The 22,838-nt window shown below is 36.0% G+C and overlaps 1 protein-coding gene across 1 annotated transcript; it reads right to left on the bottom strand.

The window, feature by feature from the left end:
* Positions 1-130: 130 nt before the first annotated feature.
* On the bottom strand, positions 131-7,927 carry LOC117241395 (organic cation transporter protein-like; the record flags this gene model as incomplete). Its single annotated transcript, XM_033507330.1, has 3 exons — positions 7,622-7,927; positions 6,539-6,797; positions 131-429 (listed from the first exon to the last, which is right to left on the bottom strand). Coding segments are annotated over exons 2-3 (417 nt in total), but the record flags the coding sequence as incomplete, so codon positions are not given.
* Positions 7,928-22,838: the final 14,911 nt, after the last annotated feature.

Below are 22,838 nucleotides of genomic sequence, written 5' to 3'. Positions count from 1 at the left end.
TCTATTCAAAGAAAATGATTATATGATATGCTTAAAGGCATATAAATTGGTATCTATAGAACGCACATAAAGCAGGAAAGATCATAAAAGTAGAAAATACGGAAAAGATTGCGGTAATCGGTTTATTTACGCGGAATCGTCTATAGATGTCATCGGGCACCTTGGTGCCATTGATTCGCTCGAATTTACCAAGGATTTTAATGGCCCTGTCTATCTGACCTTGGCTGACCAGCCATCGAGCGCTTTCCGGTATCAACCATGGCGTACCTACGGCTAGAACAAGAGGAACTGAGGTGACAATACAGGTCATCCTCCGGTCGGCCAAATAATAGGCGATCCAGGGTAGAATGCAAGTTGCAAATGTGAAGAATATTGCGATCGACATATTCGCCACGAATGTCCTCCACTTTGGTCCAACGTATTCTAATACTGGAATAAAAAACATAATATTTAGAAGAATCATCTGTGAAAGAAATATTCTGTGAATAAAGAATGGAACAATATATTAGGTTGTCGCAGAAATTTCTTTCGTCTCGTAAGGAGATAATAGACGCATACTATTTCTTGTTTTATATTATTTTATTGAATTATATTCATTGGGACAAAATAGATCATACGTAATTCAATAAAATAATATAAAACGAAAGAAACTTTTGGGGCAACTTAACGCAATATGAAGAAGAAAAATTTGAGTTACAAATATATAAAAAGTAGATATACAATATATAGATTAATTTAACAAACGTGTTTAGTTCTAAGATTAAATCGTGTTTAGATCTAATAACAAGGACTTTAATAATTTCCCGATGATTGTTCAAGCCCATTTAAATTTCCGTAAGTGTTTCGATACTTATCGACAAGAATACGTTTCTATTTACGAATTATACAGGGTGGTTGGTAACTGGTGGTACACGCGGAAAGGGGATGATTCTACGTGAAAAAAGAAGTCGAAAATATAGAATAAAAATGTTTCGTTTGAGGCTTTGTTTTCGAGAAAATCGACTTTGAATTTTTGCTCGGTACGCGTGCACTTTATCACGTCTCGTTATAACGGATCTCACTGTAGATCGTTGTCTCAATTGACGTTATTTTTAAAATTTTTTAAATTTTAAAATTTTTAAATTTTAAAATTTTTAAATTTTTAAATTTTTAAATTTTTAAATTTTTAAATTTTTAAATTTTTAAATTTTTAAATTTTTAAATTTTTAAATTTTTAAATTTTAAAATTTTTAAATTTTTATTCTATATTTTCGACTTCTTTTTTCGCGTAGAATCACCCCCTTTCCGCTTGTACCACCAATTACCAATCACCCTGTATTTCTTAAAGATACAAAAGGTAGAATCACGCGTAACTAGCAATATCATAAATTAACTGTGAATAAACGGATCGTTAGAGTCAAAGGATCATTTACATAATTCAAACACGAGCGTGTGTTACCTTGTTAAGCTATTTATGGTAAATATTGAAAGATCGATAAGCCTGAGATACATATTTATGTCGAAACGAACATTCTCTACGGAAAGTCGAGTCTAATTCGATGAAAACAATTGACTTCCTGAACGAACATATCGATATATATCCACAGTGCAATGACAAGTAAATATTACTCTATTTTCGTACAAGAAAACAGATTAAAACGATGAGAACTTATCTTGAACAATTGAACTGACCTTCGCGATGAATGAATCTCGCAATTTCACGAATACGTAGACGAAATTAATGTCTGGTGCGTATACGTCCAATAAATTAGAAACGCAAGGTTGTAACTCTTTAATCGCATAACAGGACAAGATGCAATAAACACGTGGAAATATATCATAGTGAACAACGTCTATTTGTAGTTGCCGCAAAATAGGGAGTACTTGCTCTTAATGAAGCAACCGTGTTAGCCACTTAATAGTGGCTTGCTTCTAATCCGGAATCACCTTCAATTAGTTGCAACTAGTGGCTTCCTGATAATTACCGCTCAGTGGTTGTTTCTTTTTTTTTTTTTTTTTTGCTTTATTATAATTGCGATGCTCGAACCATGTTTACCATGGAACTCGCTTCCTTATTTAAGATCACTTTGTACCATTGATTTTTACTTTTCATGCTTCATAATGAACCAATTTATAATTCATAATAAACCAAAATGACGAACGTTCGTTTAAATCACGAGTTTCAGATATTTCTATTCTCTAAAATTACCTGAATTAATTTTTATTAAATAAAATAGCTATAGGATAATTCCACAAATCAGATATTTTGAGCAGATATCTCGGAATTTCCTGTTTAATTCGCCGTAAATTTTCCCAATACGCTCTGGACCTCCTACATATATATAACGTGTCTATACATAACTGTTAATTCATCATTTTCTCGTAATCCTAACAAACAATGCTTAAAAACTTTAACTACATTTTGGATTATTATCTCGCACGAATAAATTTTAAGCTATTAATCGCTTTCCTGAAAATCTGGATTGGTTATCAGCTTCGGTACGAGACCATCGAGTAACTCCGGTACGCATGAATGGAAATAATCTCCCAGTTATATCCAAATGTTTAATAATTTTCTACATAGAAATTTAATGAAAAATAAGAATAGAAGAACCTCGCATTACAAAAATCAACTTCCATGAAATCTAAATATTATTTATGCTGTCTGTAATTTTCAACATCTTCTTTCGCAAATCATCATCACCATCATCATCATCACCATTGCGACAGCCATTCTAAAATATATGTATCATTAATTTAATAGAAAATAAGAGTAGAAGAACCTCACGTTATAAAAATCAATATTCATAAAACCAACAAAATATCGTTTTTTAAATATATGTATCATTCAGTTTGTATTGCCTTTACAACGCGTAGATAGGACGAGGAGATCTCTTCTGAAGACGAGATATTATTCTCATAGAAAGGATACAGAAAGGAGAAGAAGACGTAAAGAAGCTTCTCTGGGACCACTCGTTTCATCACTTCGCCTCTCAAGGTTTACTGCCTTTAACATTACATTATTCGCGCAGAAAAAGTATTCGCTTTTCTCCCAGCTGTTTCCGTCACCCTGTAATTTCATATCGTGTTACCGTTCGATCAAAAGCGACAACTCATTTATTGTAAACGAAGATTCCGTGCGGCACAGTTAGCAAAGATAAATTACAGACGATCGTATTAATAATAATAATCTGACCGATATCTCGCAATGCGACCAATCGATAAACGCGAGCACCGTCCAACGCAAGGACGTTGTTAACGTTTCGAAACTGATTAACGTTCGTTCTCTTCTTTCTTTTCTTTCGTTTCTTCCTTCTCGCCTGTTGGCTCGTAAAAGTATCTTAGCATTTATAGACATTTTTTATTTATTTATATTTATTATATATGATGGTATCATAATTAGTACAACAAAGTATTATTACGTTTCTGTTATATATTCATGAATATATTGGAATTTCATTAGGATCGTAATAAAATCATATAATAATTATATCGAATATGACGTCAGAATTATAAATACGGTTATTATAATGCAGAGTTTCAATTAAGTAAATTTAAAAATCTATATACAAGATACAAAATTATTTAGCGTAATTACATATTTCACAGTAATTACAAAAATATTTAATTATAAAAATAGTCAAACATTTATTATATTAATAAATCCCGATATTTGATAACCATTTATTACATGTTTAAGATAACTATTTATGCTGTATATTTGTACTAAATAAATGTTTGCATTAAATATCTCGTAACTTCTATGTGCATCTTCAGAAATGCTTCAAACTTTACCAATATAATCATTACAATGCTAATGAAATTTCAGAATGTTTTATATAACACATATTCTACATACATATAAATTTTCTGTGGCAAATATGTAAATGCTTTTATAAACTACTAGGTTTATACGCTTTGCAGTCTCATATTTTCCTCCCACTGTTAGCATTATCTGCAGTTTGTATGTGAGTTGTATGAAGTTGATCGAATTCTACGCTTTCAACGAGCTGGTCGAGTGAGGTTCTGCTTGAATAAGTTATAAATCCTGGCAGGAAGAAAGGCACGTGTTATTGATATCGACTGGTTAGCTGGAATGTTGAATAGGAATTTAAAGAACCAACTCAAACTTTATCGATAATAAAATATGGAAAATATGACTGCAAATAATACGTGAAAAATAATGGAAATATTCTATAGGATATTTGAATGTTTATTAGAGAATTTTAATAATAATATGGAACATAAAGAAGAAAGAAATTCGATGATACTAAATAATGATGATACTGAAAATTTCAGTGATTTTTATTAATATAAAATTAACATTAATATAAATAAAAACAAAATCTACTATAAATGATATAGACGAACTTTTTAACTAAATATCGTTAGAAAGAAAAGTGACACAAGTATACATACGAAACAATACAAAAAATCCGCATCTATCTAGAGAAATTTGTTATGAATTTCAAAGTCTGTATAAATACGTATACTAATACATAAAGCTTCTAAAGCTCTAAAGTTTTAATGTTTAAAAAAAAGTACAAAAATATTTCTATTAAAATATATATGATATTTTCCACGGTATTTTCTACGCAGTTTCTACAATTAAGGATTTCCTCGTTCCCATCGATTTTTCTCTAGTTGTGAGACCCTCGGATAATCACGTCCCTTTTATTTTATCTTCGCTACGCTCGATTATAAATACGGAACTGAATATAGAATTATTTGCAAATCAATGAATCCGATGATGTAATTTGTTACGCGCTCGAAACGAATTAGTATCACTTATCTTAGTTTCAATCAATACCTCACTTTCTCAAGTCATTGATTAAAATACGATTTACCCTCGTACAGATCGAGCCTTCTTTCTCAATATTTCCGTCGAATATTCGTGATCAATCGTTTAATCGACCTTGATAATTAGAATAGAAATAAGAAAATTCGAACGCCAAATCATTAACGAACCAGCCACTTGCTCACGAATCTCGTCAACTTGGCCTTGTTTTGTCGAACAAATTGTAAATTTTTCCAACCTCGGCTTGAGTCATCGATTCAGGGTTAATGCACGCCACCTGAGTTTCTTTGGTCTCGATTTTCACAATTGGAATGCTGTCTGCAGGACAAACTTGCTATTCGATCAAGAAAACTCGTTTCAATGACTCGTCTGATGAACTTTCAATCAGCGTTCTTACGTTTCAACAGAGTCTCTTCAAAAGTTTCAATCAGGGTCTTAACGCTGTACTTTCAGAGTATAAAATATCTTTCAAGACAGAGACTAGTCTAGATTTTCTCTTCAGTATATTGATATTAGAACAATAACTGGAAAATATATTTCTACAGTATTATAATTGAAATTTTTTCATGTAGAGTTATAATAAAATTTTGTATTATAAATTGCCTGTATTATGGATATCAGACAATGAATTCAGCATGAATTATATTGATCTTATATTAAACAATTTATTAGAATTTTCAATGGAATATTTAAAATGTTACTTGATTGTTTTATATTATTATGTGATATTTTTACGAATTTTAAATAAGTTTGCTAGAAGAAGATGTTCATTTTAATTAAAACCATATACATGTATGTATGTATATATATACATAGATTTATAGTTGTGGAAGCGTTCGTGTAGAACCATTCATTCGTTACCTTCGCTTTCCGTTGGGAAGTGAAAATTTATGAAAACCCTGGTATGCTATAGTTGTCCAGAAATGAAAAGCAATTTTGAACAACTAATCCTTTGTAAGCAGAATATTGTCTCGTTAAAAGAGAAAACAAAATTAATACATAACTGATCGCGAAAACATAATTGATCGCGAGTATAGAGGGAAAATATTAGTATAGAAAATGATTGCGAACTAACTACCTTTAAATATTATAAATATTCAATGGTATATATAAATCCAAATATCTTAAAGTTTCATATTTTTATCTTGCATGAAATTCTTATAAAACAGGAAAATTAATTTTTCTCTGTCTCTCTCCCTCTCTTTGATATAAACGCCGCAGTTAAAAAATAAATATGTATGACCTCATGTATATTCATATGTATTTAAGCATCTTTCTTCGTAACTTTGAATGGTTTTCAATTTCATTTAAATTGTTGCATGGCAACGTGAGTTCTGTTGCAAAATTCATATACTTGTAGAAACGTCAGTCGTAAATCACGCATAACAACAGTTTTACAGTATGTTGTAGAGATTACTTTGTTATTTAAACTTAGAGATCTTCCTGCTTACAGTAATTACAAAAAGTAACTGTACACCATCGTATTTAGAACAGCATTTATATATATACCAATTAATTAAGACTAAGTCTTAAGATAAGACTGATTAAAATATTAGCTTTCGTATCATTTGTAATACTTTCATACATGCTTATAAATAATTAATGCTATCAAAATGAAACGTAAAAACTGATTTAAAAAAAAAGGAAGAGAGACGCTTCATTGGGAAATAAGGATACATACGTACAAGTACTTTTTGTAGCCACTGTGTGGCTTTCAAACTCAATTCCAGGGCAAAAAAGAAATTATTGAAAAACGGTTACCTAATATGTACATCATAGTGAAGCAATTATCAAAGGCGAATCCAACGAAAAAACGACACAAAGTGAACTGCCAGAAGCTACCCGTGAACGCAGTAGCCACCCCAGCGAGAAATCCCATTAAATTAACTCCGAGCAAAGCTGGTATTCTTCCATATTGATCAGCAACCCATCCAAAAATTAATCCTCCGAAGATAGCGCCGATGAAGAAGATACTTTGAGCTATGGTTGGCAATGTATCATACTGACAAACCCATCCCAGCTGCAACAGAAAACTACAGTCGAATGATTTACTTCTGATCACGATCAGCATCACGGAAATCTTATAGCAATTTCAACGCCTCGATTAAACGAATTTTCGATCAAAGTTTCGAAATTCCTAATGATCTGTCCTTTTTTCTTTGCCTTTGAGGAAAAAAGAAGGAGAAGCTTAAGACCCTGCGCGTTCTCGCGTCCTTCTTCTGGATGCTTCCTACCCCTCGATGAATAATTCTCCTCCTGACGAGCGACGCAAAGTTCATGGAAATCCACTGGAGCAAAAGGTCTTGCAATTTATGTCGAACAAATCTGCGTGTTCGCGCTGTTGCTCGTTATAACGTTTTATTAAAGTTTCTTTTCAATCCGATATTTTCATTTTCAGTTTTATCGCAACCTAGTTTTATCAGCTTTCATAATTCGAAATTTTTTATCCTTTTTTTCTTTAAGTATTTTTATAAATATTTATTCGATTGTATTTTATTTGGCAATGTAACGCTTGAATTTAGAATGTACTCTGTAATTTCACTACATGCACTAATTATTACTGCAATATGTACTAGTAATTCTGTTACGTACTATAATTTTCCTCTGTGGAAATCGACATTGTTAATTTTCCCACTTCTGAACTATCGATCTTTCCGCAAACGTTTATTCGACCCTTTTCATCGTTCTTCTTTCTTTCCAAAAATTGTACACTACGCTTATTTTTTATCGAAATAGATCATGCAAATAATCGAATACGACATACACAGTATAAAGGGATTGATTGATAGGAACAGATAAAATATTCAAAAAGCAGGAAATTACAAGTCGAACATTTTCTGTCACCTCGGATGCCACAGACGCATAAGGGACGGTGGTATAATTAAATTCCCATCCTTGTTGGCAATCTTTCGTTGGTCACGATGGGTCCGGTACGTGGCTTCCATTTAGCAAAATTTCCGTGTAATTTACATCGTACATGCTGCATCTCGAGTAACCTTCGCGGTTGACTGGTATCGCCAGCGACAGCCTGAAACGAAGGAGAAGATAACGTAGATTGGTTCACGGTCTTCGATGCCGATGGACGTTCCGACAAGCGAGTAATTAACGTTCTATTTGAAACTCGACAAAAAACATTGGGAATCTCGAGTATTTGTTGAGCTAATAATATTGATTGTTAAAGTCGAGTCTGATAAAACGTATTTGATTGGAATTTCATTTAAAGCGAAGAAAGTTATTTTCAATTGTAGCTGGATGTACGTTAATTGCTGTTCTCCTGTCTTTACAAATTACTCATTCCTTTGTTTCATCAGCCTTTTCGATTATTATTGTCTCGTACTATTATTGTCGAGTATTGTCTCGTGGTTATTATCTCAACGCTTTTATCGTGTCAATTTATTGCGTTGTGTTCATACGGGTTTGTAGAATATATAATAAACAATGCAATGAGAAATGAAAAGGAGAAAATTTTGAAGAATTATTAAATTAGGTAAATTGAAGGGAAAGAAGTTCTGTGAAGGAACTGGATTGGATCTAAACAGATAATAAAGAAAGATGATCCAAGATTTGCGACCTCCGACGTATGTCGAAAACACTTACTCATTAATAACGAATGTCATTAAGATAATTCAGTGACGGTAATTGCGTCGGTTATTCTGATGAATGTTACATAACGAGATAGGAAGTCGATGTCATGATGACTGGCGCTGTCTGAATCAAATCAACCCTATTCACAACCAGATAATACCGTCAAACGATGTTTACATTATTATAATATGAAATCCAATTTGAAGGCTTCGTGAATTTCTATTATCTTTCAATGAAATTATGAAATAATGGCGCAATTTAATGATAAAGATTATTATTATTTCATTAGGCTTGCTGTATAATTTGCTAGATTGTCTTCAACCAGATAAATATATCAATAATTTTGGCAATGGCTATCATCACATACTTTATCGAAAGAGAGAACATTGGTTCTCTTTGATTTTCGATCGTTGAATCGTCGAAAGAAAACTTCGCAGCTCAGAGAAAGTTCTCCTACAAACACGTACATAGCATAAAAATCGGTAACACGCGGAAGTTCTACAGGAAAAAAATTAAAAAGACTTGCTGAGCAAGGCAAGAACTTTCCAATAGAAGGTGAGCATAATAATAAATAACACTTGTACGGATGCTTGCGGAAGAGTCGTTGACTATATTAAACTAATACTAATTATGAAACAATGTAACAGTAACGGTACTAGTCGTAATTAACATACATCGTTAACATTATCGTGATATCGAAATTTCTTCCCACAAGATCACCGATTAATTGCATCGATTTGCGAAATTCTTAGTGTTCGATGATTATCATAGTCGAGGAAAGGTATTTACAAGATATTAACATCCGCATCTAATCACATCTCGTAGCATCGCGACTTATCACGCGTATCGCCTAACCTTTACATGAATATTGAACGAACGAACACTTCGAACGCATTATGCAAGTGTACGTTACGTTTTTCATTCGCTGGTAAAAGCTTTCAAAAACGAGTTAATGAGCGAATGATACGTGGCATGCGCGAAAGAAACGAATGCTTGCCCATAGAATAGCTGAAAATGATTCGAAAAGTATACTAGCAAAATAACAATAGATTCAGATGATAACTGACCAGTCGACCAGGATTAGTCACAGCCTTTTAACAATTCTATCGATTTTTTGCTACTATTATACTTATTTACTCCAAAGCTAAGATCCTACCTAGGCTAAACTAAACGTTAACTATGACTCACAGTTGGAAAATGCACTTATCTTATACGTAATCATTTATCAATTACTGAGTTCGTTAAGTTCTATTTTTGTTTGCTGAAAGGAAAAAATCTTCCATTAATTAATCATCGCTATATCGTTGTTTGCTATTGTCTTTCGTCCGATCGACAATCATTTACCCATTCCATCGTTGTAGAACTCTTCATTTCTGGTTCCCATAATCTGGTATTTAATATCATCGAATTTATTTCGAAGCACGTGCACGTGCCAAAAAATTAGGTCACGGAAGCTTTATGCATTTCTGTGAAATCTGAAAGGGCAAAATTGCAAAGTACACGTGTGACACGTGGAAATATATAAAACATCGGAAAGTAGCACGCTTTGTAACGTTTAATCGAGGTAAAACAATTTTTTATCCAGCTTCTAGTTTTTTCTTTCGCTTCCTTTATATTCTGAAAAATATGCGTAAAAATCCGCAGGCTACGTATTATGACGTAAACGGAATGGAACGAATCAATAATAGAATAAATTAAATAATATTAATATTAGAATATTAAATAATATTAATATTAAAATATTAAATAATATTAATATTAAAATATTAAATAATATTAATATTAAAATATTAAATAATATTAATATTAAAATATTAAACAATATTAATATTAAAATAAAAATTATAATAATAATAATGGATAATAGAAGAAATTAAGGACAATGGAACACATATTCGATTTATACTAAATATCCGCGGCTGTCCTGATATTTATTGCCAGTCGCGTACATACGTTCAAGTTATAATTTCTAATACCATTAGAAAGTTAGGAGAATTTTAATCGAGAACGAGCTCTATACCCTTTGAACGTAATTTGTTCGTCACTTCTCTGCACGCGGTAAACACTAACGAGCAGCTCTTAAACAAAAGTATTTGTACGTTATGGTCAACAACGGGGTGACTAGTTATTAGCGCGTTCTCCTGTTTCATTAAAATTTTAATTGCATCAACGTAGTACGTTCTATGGTCGACGTCTTAACATAATTGTACGGATCGAATGTCTTTACGTAAAACTGTCCCGTGCATGTTGACGATTCGCGGCCAATCAACGATATCAGGCCGAATGTTGCGTGCTCAACGCTATTTTTTCGCGTTCACGCCCTCATTGTTTGCGCGAAGGTTCAACGCGTTCGCGCGGCGTACGCGATAATACGCGCTCCGGGAATTTTATCCAAGGAGCATTGTGCGAGCGCAACACGTTGCGACACCACATCCTTTGCCTTTCTCGAAACGTCTTAATAACGAATTATGGTGCAATCGAACCATGCGCGTATAGCAAAAAGCAATCGTTTCTAGCCGTTCACTTTGAACACCGCGAAGGTTAATTTGGCAACTACATATATATCCATGTATTGTGTTTCTAACGATTGCCAAATGCTATTTTCATGCATATAGTGATGCCATCCTTTTGTTACGAAGGATTAGCATCAGAGAAATTTTCGGCTTATTACGCATATTGAAAATGTAACGTAAGATTCATCTTTTTTTTCAGCAAATATGCAGAGATACGCACAGGTGCGTTTGGGTATTAGAGCACCTACTGGTTACATTTATTGGAACGCTCTAGCGGATTTTACGCTGTAAAACATACGACGTGAATGAAAGTTCGGATTTATAATAAAATAAGCAGAAGATACATTGGGAAAAAGGATCTCAGCAAGATGATAGTATTAGGACAGCGTTAGGAAACGGTAGGCCAAGAAAAGCCGGTCGAAAGATGATTCGTAGAACTAAAGGAAAGTGTTGAGATATTGATCCGTTTCATGGCGCCGATGCGAGCGAAAAGCGAACTAAAAATTGCGCGTTTAAGCACTAAAATGTCTATATACTATCACGAAACTACGAAATATTACTAATCTTCTATTTACAACAAAGCTCGTAAGTCTCGTGACCAATTTACACGAAAAAAGATCGAGTTAGGGACACGATAACGCGTTAATGAAACTTCTAATCCCTAAATCTCTAGAGAGAAATCCTTAAAAGCTGTAGATCCTTAATAAACAATTTACCGATTACGACGATAAGTCCCCTGATGCTTGTAACCAATTTTACACAGAAAACGGATCACCAAAGTTGCAAGACTTTCGAGTTGGAGGGAATGACGCGTTAACGAGAGCGTCGCGACGTATAATGTTTACAAAGTTTGCGTGGAAATTAACACGATCAGAAATAAGCTGGATCGTTGTCACCGTTTACGATCGTGTTTCCGAGATGAAAGAAACAGCTACTATTATGCAATCGATCGTTTCGAACTAGTAAACGGCGTAGCGAAATAAAACTCGGTGTAAGTCTTAACATACGTTCACTAGCAGGAACGTGTTTTATTGAAACTTTTACGACTCGCTACTGGCTGCTCCAGCCGTTGCATTATTTGAATAACATCGAAGGTTGTTGACCTAGCAACCGAACGAAGGTGCGATCCAATTGGATGTGGATGTAATTAGACCTTGAAATACCTTTCGTCATCGAGCATTTCCAATTCCCCGCCAAGTGTCCTCCATTTTTGCGCTTAGTCTTTACGCTCGATATCGTCGCGATTTGCAAGCACTCGCTAGCAACAGAATGTGCGATCGTCGTCGCGCGTCGCCGTTTCGACAGAATTAACGTCGTTGGAATCTCACAACGATTGAGAAACCGCATATTTACTTCGCGCGAAAACCACGATGAACGAGTTATGTCTCGTTCGGGCTAATTTCTTTGAAGTAGTCAATGTGTCGATTTTTAATTTATACTTCAAATATGTAATATCGGAAAATAAGGATAGAAATTTTTTTCCGATTACTTACGATTTATTAATATTAAATTGAATATACAAATATAAATTGGTCAGAGAACGATATTTATTTAACGGAAACTAAATGCAATACTCGTATCTATATCAAATAACTTTACAGTTATTTGATCACTCTCGTCACAACGAATCTAACACACACACTCTCTCTCTCTCTCTCTAACAACTCTATCAATTCTCACGACTCTACTCTTCGACGACTCAATTAGCTCTGATCTTCGCCACGCTTCGAACCCTTAGGAGTAGATCGACCAGGTTTGCACGCTCTGTTCAACCTGGCAACCAGCACAGATCTCGCACCGGATATAGGCAGATTCATCTGTCGAGCTTAGTCCTCAGCTCCTCCAGCGTCAAATCCTCTTCACCCGACAATCGTTCGTCGTTCTACGATATTACAGTATATATAGAGTAAGAATATATATAGAGTATATATAAGCACCAAAAATACATCCTAAGACGTGTATGCGATCTATGCTGTATGGGACGTGTTATAAATGGTTTCCGCCACTCAACCGCATTTGGATTTGTGAACACGATCGAACAATTGACACGAATTATTAATTCCCGTCTCTACTCTAGTAACGATTTGCTTTGGAACGAGGTCGAATCGTTCTGATTCCGCGCATGCTTAACAAATAATTACAGAGGACATCAATTACTTGGATGGTGTTCGCCATTTCAACGTAGCATCGATGACATCCGGTAATTGGACTCAAAGTGATTTGCTTAAACCGATTAATTTGATCAAACCAACCAATTACTTTAATTAATGCAAACTGTACTCGAGATTCGCGCATCTTGTGTATACACACCGGGTCAGACAAAAGTTTTCATTCATCCCAGTAGAACTTTCGTAGTCCTTGAGGACGAGTGTCGCTTCTCGTGCATCTAAAGTTTCGTTCAAATTAGCCGATTTATTTGAATTCGATCGACTGGAAACCTCTTTGTCACTGTGAATTTGTTACTTAATTGATACTCTTATACGCCTTTGTCCTTTAAGCTCTTACATCCATTTTTAATTAGTCAAGTCGTTTGACTTTTCACAAGTATTTTGAAACTATTTTACTAGCGCGAATCTACTTTTTTTACTTGAGATTATCTGCTATTTTTATTGAAATGTATATGTACGTATATACACTTTTGAATTTTAGCCTTCTATTATTCTTATATCCTTTAAACGTCATTTCAAGCTTCAAGCGACTTTAACTCAAATAGCTCGATTTCAAGTTCTAACGTATACTGTAAAGCACACTTGCGAAGTGAAACAGTAAACACGATATGAAAACTCTCTCCCCAGTAAGAAATCGAATATCCAATTTCAATCGTGCTTCATCGATGAAGCATCAATGCTACGTAGAAGCATCGTGGCAGCCGCAATGCGGATCCGTTGCGGATCCGAACAAAAATTTCCTGGCACGATCGTTTTCGTAACGCTATTAGCCGTTTCAGTATCAGGGATGTTTTAAAAATCCGTATCGGATTGTCGAAACATACCGTTCAACGCGTTCACGCTTCACTTTATCAGCTATATCAGAAACGTTACACTAAAGAGTCAAAAGGTTGCCAAATATTCGTGCTTTACCTTTTGTTTGTGTGACGTTCTGTAATTGGTTTTCCAATTCAAGAGGTAATTTATACATTAGTTTTTTCTTTATTTGGTTTACGATTATTTGAAAGAAAAGTAATTACGAGAGGAAACTCTGATAGACTAGTGACAAGCTACGTTCGGAACCGAGCGCGTTGTGAATTGACAATCGTAACCAAACATCGCGACACAGTTCACCACACTACGCGTACAGCATGATCACGCTGAGTGGCGTTGAAACGGTTAACGTAACTGCGCGTACGACCGTCGAATGGCAAAGATATTCAAGCTGAGAATCGTCTTCAGATGCTATAGACGACAACAGTACTGACTTTCAAGGAGAAACCATTCGACATGGTCTTATGCTTGTGCCGGGACCTGCGGTTTGCAGTCTCTGCATCTGCTATCATTCGAAGCCGAAGTGGTGCCAGGTGATCTCATGCAAACCACCCGTAGTGAGTATATGCTCATTACTTAAACACTTAACACAACCAGAGAGAAACTAAAGCACACCGTTCACGCTTGCACGCTGGTCGTTAAAGCACATGCTACGCGAATAGGGTACACAGCGATTCATCTAACTTGCCTTGAATTACTTTTACAAAGAGAAACATGGACAGGAATAATTTTTTGTTACGAGTCGTTTAATTTATTCGTTCGTTAGAACGATTGGTCTGACAAATTCAAAGTCTTGTTCCGTATAAATATTTTTAAACAAGCACGTCATAATCTTTGTATATTTTTTTATCGCAACGAAACTGTTCAGAGAAATGTTGAAATTATTAATTACAAAAGAAGACATTTACGTTGTAAAAATGTTAGCGAAAACATTTGTGAAAAAGTTACTTTGTTATAAATTCTAGAAAAAGAAATATTGAAAATCACGCCCCATTTATTCAGTTGCACGTATGAAAAGTATTTTGCATTCGCGCAAAAAAATCCCTTAAGGATACATATTTTATAATAATTGGAGTGTCAAAGTTATTACGCGGATTGGCGTACACGTGCCTTTTAATGAAACTAGGTTATTCATTTGTTATTCGTTCCTAACTTTCAACTTTATGATTTTTGCGGAATAAAATTTTATATTAATAATTATTTTATATTAATAATATATTAATAATATATAATTAATTTTATATTAATAATATATTAATAAAATTTATATTATAAATGATTCATTTTGAATTTAATAAAATTAAAGTTACAGCAGTGCAATTTAACAAAGAACAAATAATCATTTGTACTTTATTAAAATGTTCTTTTAGCGTCTCGTTTTAATATTTCTCTAATAATATTCTGTTAACCGTTATATTTAAATGAAGGTTTTCAAAGCAGAGACGTACTTTAACGTAGGAAATGGACGTACATTTATAATGAGAATTCAGAAGCAAAAATATTTCATACGAAAATAAATATTCCCCATGTGTAAATAGCTACGTTATGACTTTTATATGTATCTAACGTTTTTCCATGCAAGGTAACGTATATTTGCTTCTTCGCTTCTTCGCTTCTGAGTAGTAAAACCTGGCATTCATGCGGCTGATAGGTAGTTACGCGCTGACAACGAAAAACATAAAATGAATAAAAAGCATGAGCCATCCTATAAAAAAAATAAAGCTGCTTTTATCTTTCATTACATATTCGTCAGAATATTGTTAATAAATATTTAAGTTCAGATTTCAGCTTAAATAAATGCATAGGATTGGACATTTATTTATATATGTATCTGTGAACGCTTTTTGACATAAAATTTTTATAACGATTAAAATGACATATTCCGATATTAAATTAATTTGATGAGAATAAAAACTGAATTTTTTAAACGAGATTTTGTATGAAGTTACATTTATTGGGAAAAATTCATTCTTTTATAATATGATAAAACGAGACTCATAGTCTGTATAAATCATTTCATGGAATATTATGTGTATGTACATGTGTTCTACGCTTTTATTATAAAAATGCTAAATGAACATAACGATCAAATGCATCGACAAATGCATTGAACATATCGATAGTTATTTTGAAAAATTGATTATCTTTTATTTGTTTCGAACTACAAATTGATTGAGACATTCGTGTTTGCTAAATTGCGAATTTAACGCAATGAAGTCGTCCGAATCCCTTGCGAGCATGTAAATATAGCGTCGAATTAACAGGTCAATTACTTGAGGTTGGAACTGAAAGAAAGAGAAAGATGGAGGAGGTCTTGCCTTTGAATGCTGGACACTTCTAAAGCCCACAGTTCGCTGAAATTGCCAGAGAATTCAATTAAATGGCAAATTAAACCATTGAACTGAATCTGTTTCCAATCGTGAGCTTGGAGGTTCTACCCTTTGAATTTTTAAACCAGTCACCCTTCTTTTGTACGTATGGTAACGAATATAATTCATAAACTAATGAAGTGTGTAATTCAATTGAAAGCTCTTTTCACTGAATTCAGTTTAGACTAAGAAAAATGATATAATAACGAAATTATCAATTTACAATTTATAGAGCGTATACTTTATTCGAAAGTGAAGTTTATTACTGCAAATATTAGTTGGCTATTTATAGCCTGTTTGAAAAGGTGATTTAATTTCGATTGATTTTCGATAAGTTTTTGTTGGTTTACTCAGGTTAATTAATCTCCAATAAAATAGAAATACCAATCCGGTAGTATAATTGCTTTCTTGCTTATTACTTTTTTACTAATTAGCGATGCACGATTCCAGACCAGTAAATATTTTTCCATCGGGAGAAGTCAGGTTGAGAGATGCAAGATTAATACGCTCGTTCTGTCAGTTATCCCAGTGTCTGTTACGCGATAGAAAATGAACGAACTGAATAATAAATGCATTATCGGCATGAAGATTGCTTGATGTAAGCCACCGCTTTTTTTCTATCCTTCCGATACCATTTCTCTTTTTTTTTTGCGAAACACTTTGCTAGTCGTGAGAAGCAGCAATTCCCTTCTGCGAATCAATTACGGTTCACGAGAAATTGTATTATAGCCCGGAACGTATTCAAATTATCTTCAATTATTCTCGGCTGTTTCCATTTCCATTCGTCTCTTACGTAAGTACTCGTTTGATGTACGTATATAGTGAGACAATAATCGTTAACACCTTTAATGTCTTCAGTATTATAGAATAAGACGCGAAAATACGTTGAAACCTGACTTTTAGATTCGCGAGACTCTATAAGGCTTCGAAAGTCTCTTGTTTCAGGCCGAATAAAAAATTGTAGATGAAGAATTACATTGCGAGGTCTGTTAAGGAAAATTTTAAATCGTATCGTTGTAATAGGATTATTTCAGCGAGGGAAATTACGTGTTGCGTGCGAAGCCACGAGCTTTCTTTCAGGCTAATATACATAATTGTCCTATCGAACTTTCCATCTAAACCGTTGCGCTCACACGTGGATTTTGCATTTCAATTTTCTTACTTACAGTCCAGTCCAGTGAGACCAAGTTAAATTTTTCAGCCCTCCGAGGTAGAATATGTTTTATAGAGAGACGTACAACGCCATGAAGGGGAGACAGATCAATAAATTGGGTTATCTTTAAATTACTGACAATCATTTCATCGACGCGGTTTCACCGACACCGAGTCCCCCGGCAACGTCTGTCAAAGCTTATTTACCGATACACTGAAATCAACCACAATCATTTTACCGACGTCTTCCTTTGCTGACAGTTATTATACTCGCCGCCATATGTTATCGTTGATTATACATCTTTATTTACAAATTCGTTCCTGTGTATAACGAAACAAAGGAAGAAACGAAAATGATACGTTTCATGACGCATTGTTAAATTATTAATTAACGAGAGTTACATATCTACATGAATGCTTTGAAATGTCAGTTATAATTCATGAAAATGGATACAAGCCATTTTACTATACATAAATAGAATTATAAAGACATGTTACGTACTAATGCTTTTACGAAATATATTTCTGTATACGTTTGACGTTTCTGTATTATTCCTTATGTGCTTTCTGCTCTTGTGTTTAGCTCGTCGGAAGTAAAAATACGTTAAGCGAATCAGCTAATCTATTCGAGCGTTTCAATGGCTCAGTCTTCTTTTATGCAACTACCAAAAGAGAAGATAAGTCTTTGGTTATACAACATTTCATAACGTCCAAAGTAACGGGGCACTAATTAGTTGAAACTTTAAGACAGACCAGATATCAGTCATCGTCCGTAAATACATTTATTACGATCGTTTAAAGTTTAAAGAAACACCGTTATAAAGTCGTAATACGAGACAAAGCGATTCAGAACTCGAATTCATTTGTTGGAACGACGCCATGGGCAAAAGTAGATAATGGAAAACTTTCTTCCAAAGACCATTTGATAGCGCCGACGTAATCAAGAGTGTGACGATATTGCCAGAGACGTTTCTGCAAATAGAAGACTAACTTATTTACGAATTGCCGTAACACGATTGCCGCTGGTAGTATGGTTAGTAATCGCTTTATTGAATTTTCGCTTGATGTGACATCGTCGAGAGTTTCTAGCGAAATTCTTCTCCCTGTAAAACTATGTTTCTACAGCAATGGCTGTAATTTTCGAGTTACCGTTTGCGAAGAAATCTTTTTCTTTGTTACGTGTAATAGATTATTTTTAAGTTTTAAATTACATTGGTAACCTTCTATAATTTATTACTCGAAGGTGGTAATTTTTTCTTAAATAGTTTGTTTTTCCTATAATTATTTTACTACAGAATCCTCAAAAACATGATGTATGTATATGTCGGATCACGATTCGAATTTTGGGCGCGCGACGACTCTTCATGTGGACTAGCCATCGTTTCACAAAGCCGAGATTTTATTTACAAGTATATACAGGTCTATCACTAAGCTTAACAAATAATAGGTACAACTAATAATAAGTCTAACAAACACTAAGCCTAATGAATAATACGATCTATGAATAATTAAATTAAATAACACTATTAGCAATGTTTGAGTTCAAACGAATCCACGCTCACCGGGATAACTCCTTACTAAGCGAAACTAACTTAGACGCAAATGCGATCGTCGAAAATGCTCGATGTATCACTCTCCAAGGCAATCGCAAGAATGCCAGCCTCGTGGAGATTTTTCTCCTTGTACGATTGCATTTTGTTTTCTATACCCGTTTGGAAGCATCGAGGAGGTTCCAAACGCTGTTGCTAGGCACACTCGTTGGAAGCATCGAGAAAGTTCCAAACGCCGTTGCTAGGCAGTTTCTGCCTGGAGTTTTGATTACTAATACAATGTATGTCCCATTGCATCGGCACCTCAGAGGCAACATCACACGTGGCTAGGCCCGCTCTCGAGGCCGCATGCCGCCACAACCACATTTCTCGGAAAACACATACAACCACTCCAGGCCTCCGTTAGATAAAACATCCATCCCGTGACCGTGGCTACGTTCAGCGACCGATTATCACCTCGAACCCAATCTCGCTTATTACAAATCTTAAGCAATTACAACTATAATAAAATCTAGGCTAAGGTACTAGAGGATGTTCCCAAAATTTCCAAGGAAAGGCTTCGGCTTTCCTTTCATCTCCGACACGGCCATCCTGACTATCACACGTCCTCGGGTGTACCTTCGTCAACAAAACAAAAGGAAACAGGATTAGTATCATTGTGATTAGCATTCAAAGTGCCAGTTGCATTCTGCGTGCTTTCAGTCGGGTCGTAATGACATGACGGACCATTCTCGATTTCACACCCAAATGGGTCTCATCCTTCGAATCGCACATACTCTCAAAGTTCGTTACATAACCAGCTTCGTAACACGATCGCTGTCAACACTAAACCGCCTCCAGCCTCGTGACAAGGTCACTGTCGGTACTAGACCAGCTCCAGCTTCGTGACATCGTCGCTGTCGGTACTAGACCAGCTCCAAATCCGTGACATTGTCGCTGTCGGTACTAGACCAGCTCCAACCTCGTGACATTGTCGCTGTCGGTACTAAACCGGTTCCCAGCTTCGTGACATCGTCACTTCCAGTGCCTGACCGCACTGAACTCCATCCCATGGCCGCACCTGGGCTCATATAATTCTACGATCCTCTGGGATCGGGGTACTCACATCGCCATGGTCACTGTTCTCGTCATCACAACAGACATCCAACTCCGCAGGAATGCAACTATCCGGCATTTTCCTTAACCTGTCATGACTGCACTTGTATGACCTTTTCCCATCCAGTGTTTTCAAGGTATATCGGTCTCCTTCCAGGACCTCCGATATTACAAACGGACCCCTGAATTTTGGATCTAATTTTGTCTGGTTCCTTTCTTCATTTTGGCGTAGTACCAAATACCGGGATTAAACCTAACTACTTTAGCTTTGGTTTTATCGAATCTCTCTTTGTCATACCTAGCACTAGTTTCCATCTCTTTTATTGCCTGTTGTCTTACACTGGAGATATCTATTTCTTTTTCCTCGATGTTATCAGGTAGTAATAAGTCATACGGTCTTGCTGCTCTACCAATCAATAACTCTAAAGGACTCGATTTGGTTACGCGGTTGATGGTGCAATTCAAAGCCAATTGCATCTCCCCGATCGCGTCTTGCCATGAACGCCCGGTCGTTTCTACCGTTGTGAACATATTTTTTAACGTGCTCATAACACGTCCTACTTGCCCATTGGCCCTACTTGCACCGGTCGCGATCAAATGAACTTTGATTTGTTTGCTTGCACAGAATTCTTGAAATTCCCGGCCCGTGAAACATCTACCCTGATCTGCTATTACCCGACAGGGACTACCGAACAAAAACACGGCGGACTTAAGTGCCTTGATAACGCTAAGCGAATCCAATTTGCGTGTGTGATGTAAGTGCACGAATTTCGTAAAGGCATCGATCAAGACGACGACATACTCTTTGGGTCATTCTTGCCACTCAGCTTGCCCGTTATGTCCATGTGCACCGTATGCCACGGTATGCCGGTCTTAGGTATAGGATGCAGTTCAGCCTGTATTTTACCTGAACTAGCCTTCGAAACTCTACAAGCATGGCAGTTCTCGACAAATTTGCGAACGTACTTCGCCATTCCCTCGAACCAATAATACTCATAGAGCTTCTCGAGCGTTTTATCCCATCCTAAGTGCATAATTGACTGATGCACATGGTTGATGACGGACCATCTAAAACCTCTCGGAACAATGGGTAAGCAAAGGGTTCTGCCCTTTCGTTGTATTTTACGGTAAAGTGTACCGGATCGTAGTTCGTAGGTATTCGCGATATCTTCCGCGAGCTCTTCGTTCTGTAATTTATTAACGATTTCGGAGATTTGCGGATCGCGACGTTGTTCCGCTAATAGCCAATCTTCGGAGATCTCGGCCAGATTACTCTCTTTCTCTGCGACCTTGTCTATCGTACGGCGATTCAAGTCTACGGGGTTTCGCGAAAAGAAATCTACGTGGGCCATTCGTTTACCCTCTCGATACATGATGTCAAAATCGAATGTTTGCAAATAAGCCCACCACCTATAAACCCGGTCGTTTAAGTTTACTTTGTTGCTGGAGGCTTTCAAAGAATTACAGTCGGTAACTACTAAGAATTTCCGTCCATGTAAGTAGTGTCGGAAATGCTTGACGGCGCTTACTACTGCTAGTGTCTCCAGTTCGTACGAATGATAGCTAGATTCCGCGGGACTGGTCCTTTTACTATAATATTCGATGACTCTGTTTTCCTTTTCGACTTTGTGCATTAAAATAGCTCCATACCCCTCCGAACTAGCGTCGGTATGTAGCTCTATGGGACGATTGGGATCAAATATCATTAACACCGGCGCGTCGGTCAGAACGGAAATTATCTGTGCCTGTCCGTCCAAGTTATGTGCTTGTTACTAGAAGTGAGTGCGTACAAGGGTTTCGTCACTTGTGAAAATTTAGGAATAAATTTTCGGAAGTAAGAGGCCAAACCTATGAACTGCCTAAGCTGTGTGACGGTCGACGGTGCAGGTAAAGAATTCAAAGCTTGTATTTTTCCCGGGTTTGGACGAACTTCTCCGTTACGAATTACGTATCCCAAGTAGAGTACCGATGTCTTTAAAAAGGAGCATTTCGAAAAGTTAAAGGAGAATCCGGCTTTCACGAGGGTATCTAATACGGTGCTCACCCTTTCTAGAGCTTGGTCTACTGAGTCGGCAATAATTAGGACGTCGTCCAAATAAACAACGACATACGAATAAGCGAGGTCGCCTAAGGCCTTGAAAATGGCTCTCTGGAAAACGGCTGGTGCATTTTTCAACCCAAACGGCATCGTCACGTATTCGTATTGACCGTCGGGGGTAACGAACGCAGTATATTCCGTCGAGTAATTAATTCGTCTATTCTCTCGCGTACTATTCTTCGCTCTTCCTCGCTAAGTCTGTAAGGACTTCTTTGCACGGTGACATTAGGATCGATTAACCGTATTTCTAGCTGGCCCGTGCTTACGCGGGCACGTGGGAAGCCCGTAATAAACGAATCCTTAAATTTTTCGAGAGTAGAAATTAACCGACTTTTATCGTTACCGATCACGTCAGTATCGGCCGCGTTAATATCGATCTCGTCTTCGGGGGTTTTACTACAGGTGTTGACCACCTTTGTTCTACAAATATCGACGCTATTTCGTGTAATGTATACGTCGAAACCCTGGCTTAAAATCTCGCGACCAACCATGATATCGTAATTCAGATAAGTATCGGCAAGAACATGGAAGGTTATCTCCAATGTAAGACCGTTTATGCATACCGTGGACAAGATCTGGGACGTACTCTTAACACGGGTGTTTCCTATTCCTCGCATTACTACTAGCTCAGTCGTCCTCTTACCGGAGAATTTCGAGGCAGCCGACTCTCTAATTAATGAGCACTCGGCTCCGGAATCGAAGTAAAATGGGAACGACT

Source organism: Bombus vosnesenskii, unplaced genomic scaffold, assembly GCF_011952255.1.
Source record: "Bombus vosnesenskii isolate JDL3184/JDL3185 unplaced genomic scaffold, Bvos_JDL3184-5_v1.1 scf7180000015797, whole genome shotgun sequence".
NCBI lineage: Eukaryota > Metazoa > Arthropoda > Insecta > Hymenoptera > Apidae > Bombus > Bombus vosnesenskii.
The sequence above is the reverse complement of the archived record's forward strand: the minus strand, read 5'-3'. Positions and strand labels throughout refer to the sequence as shown.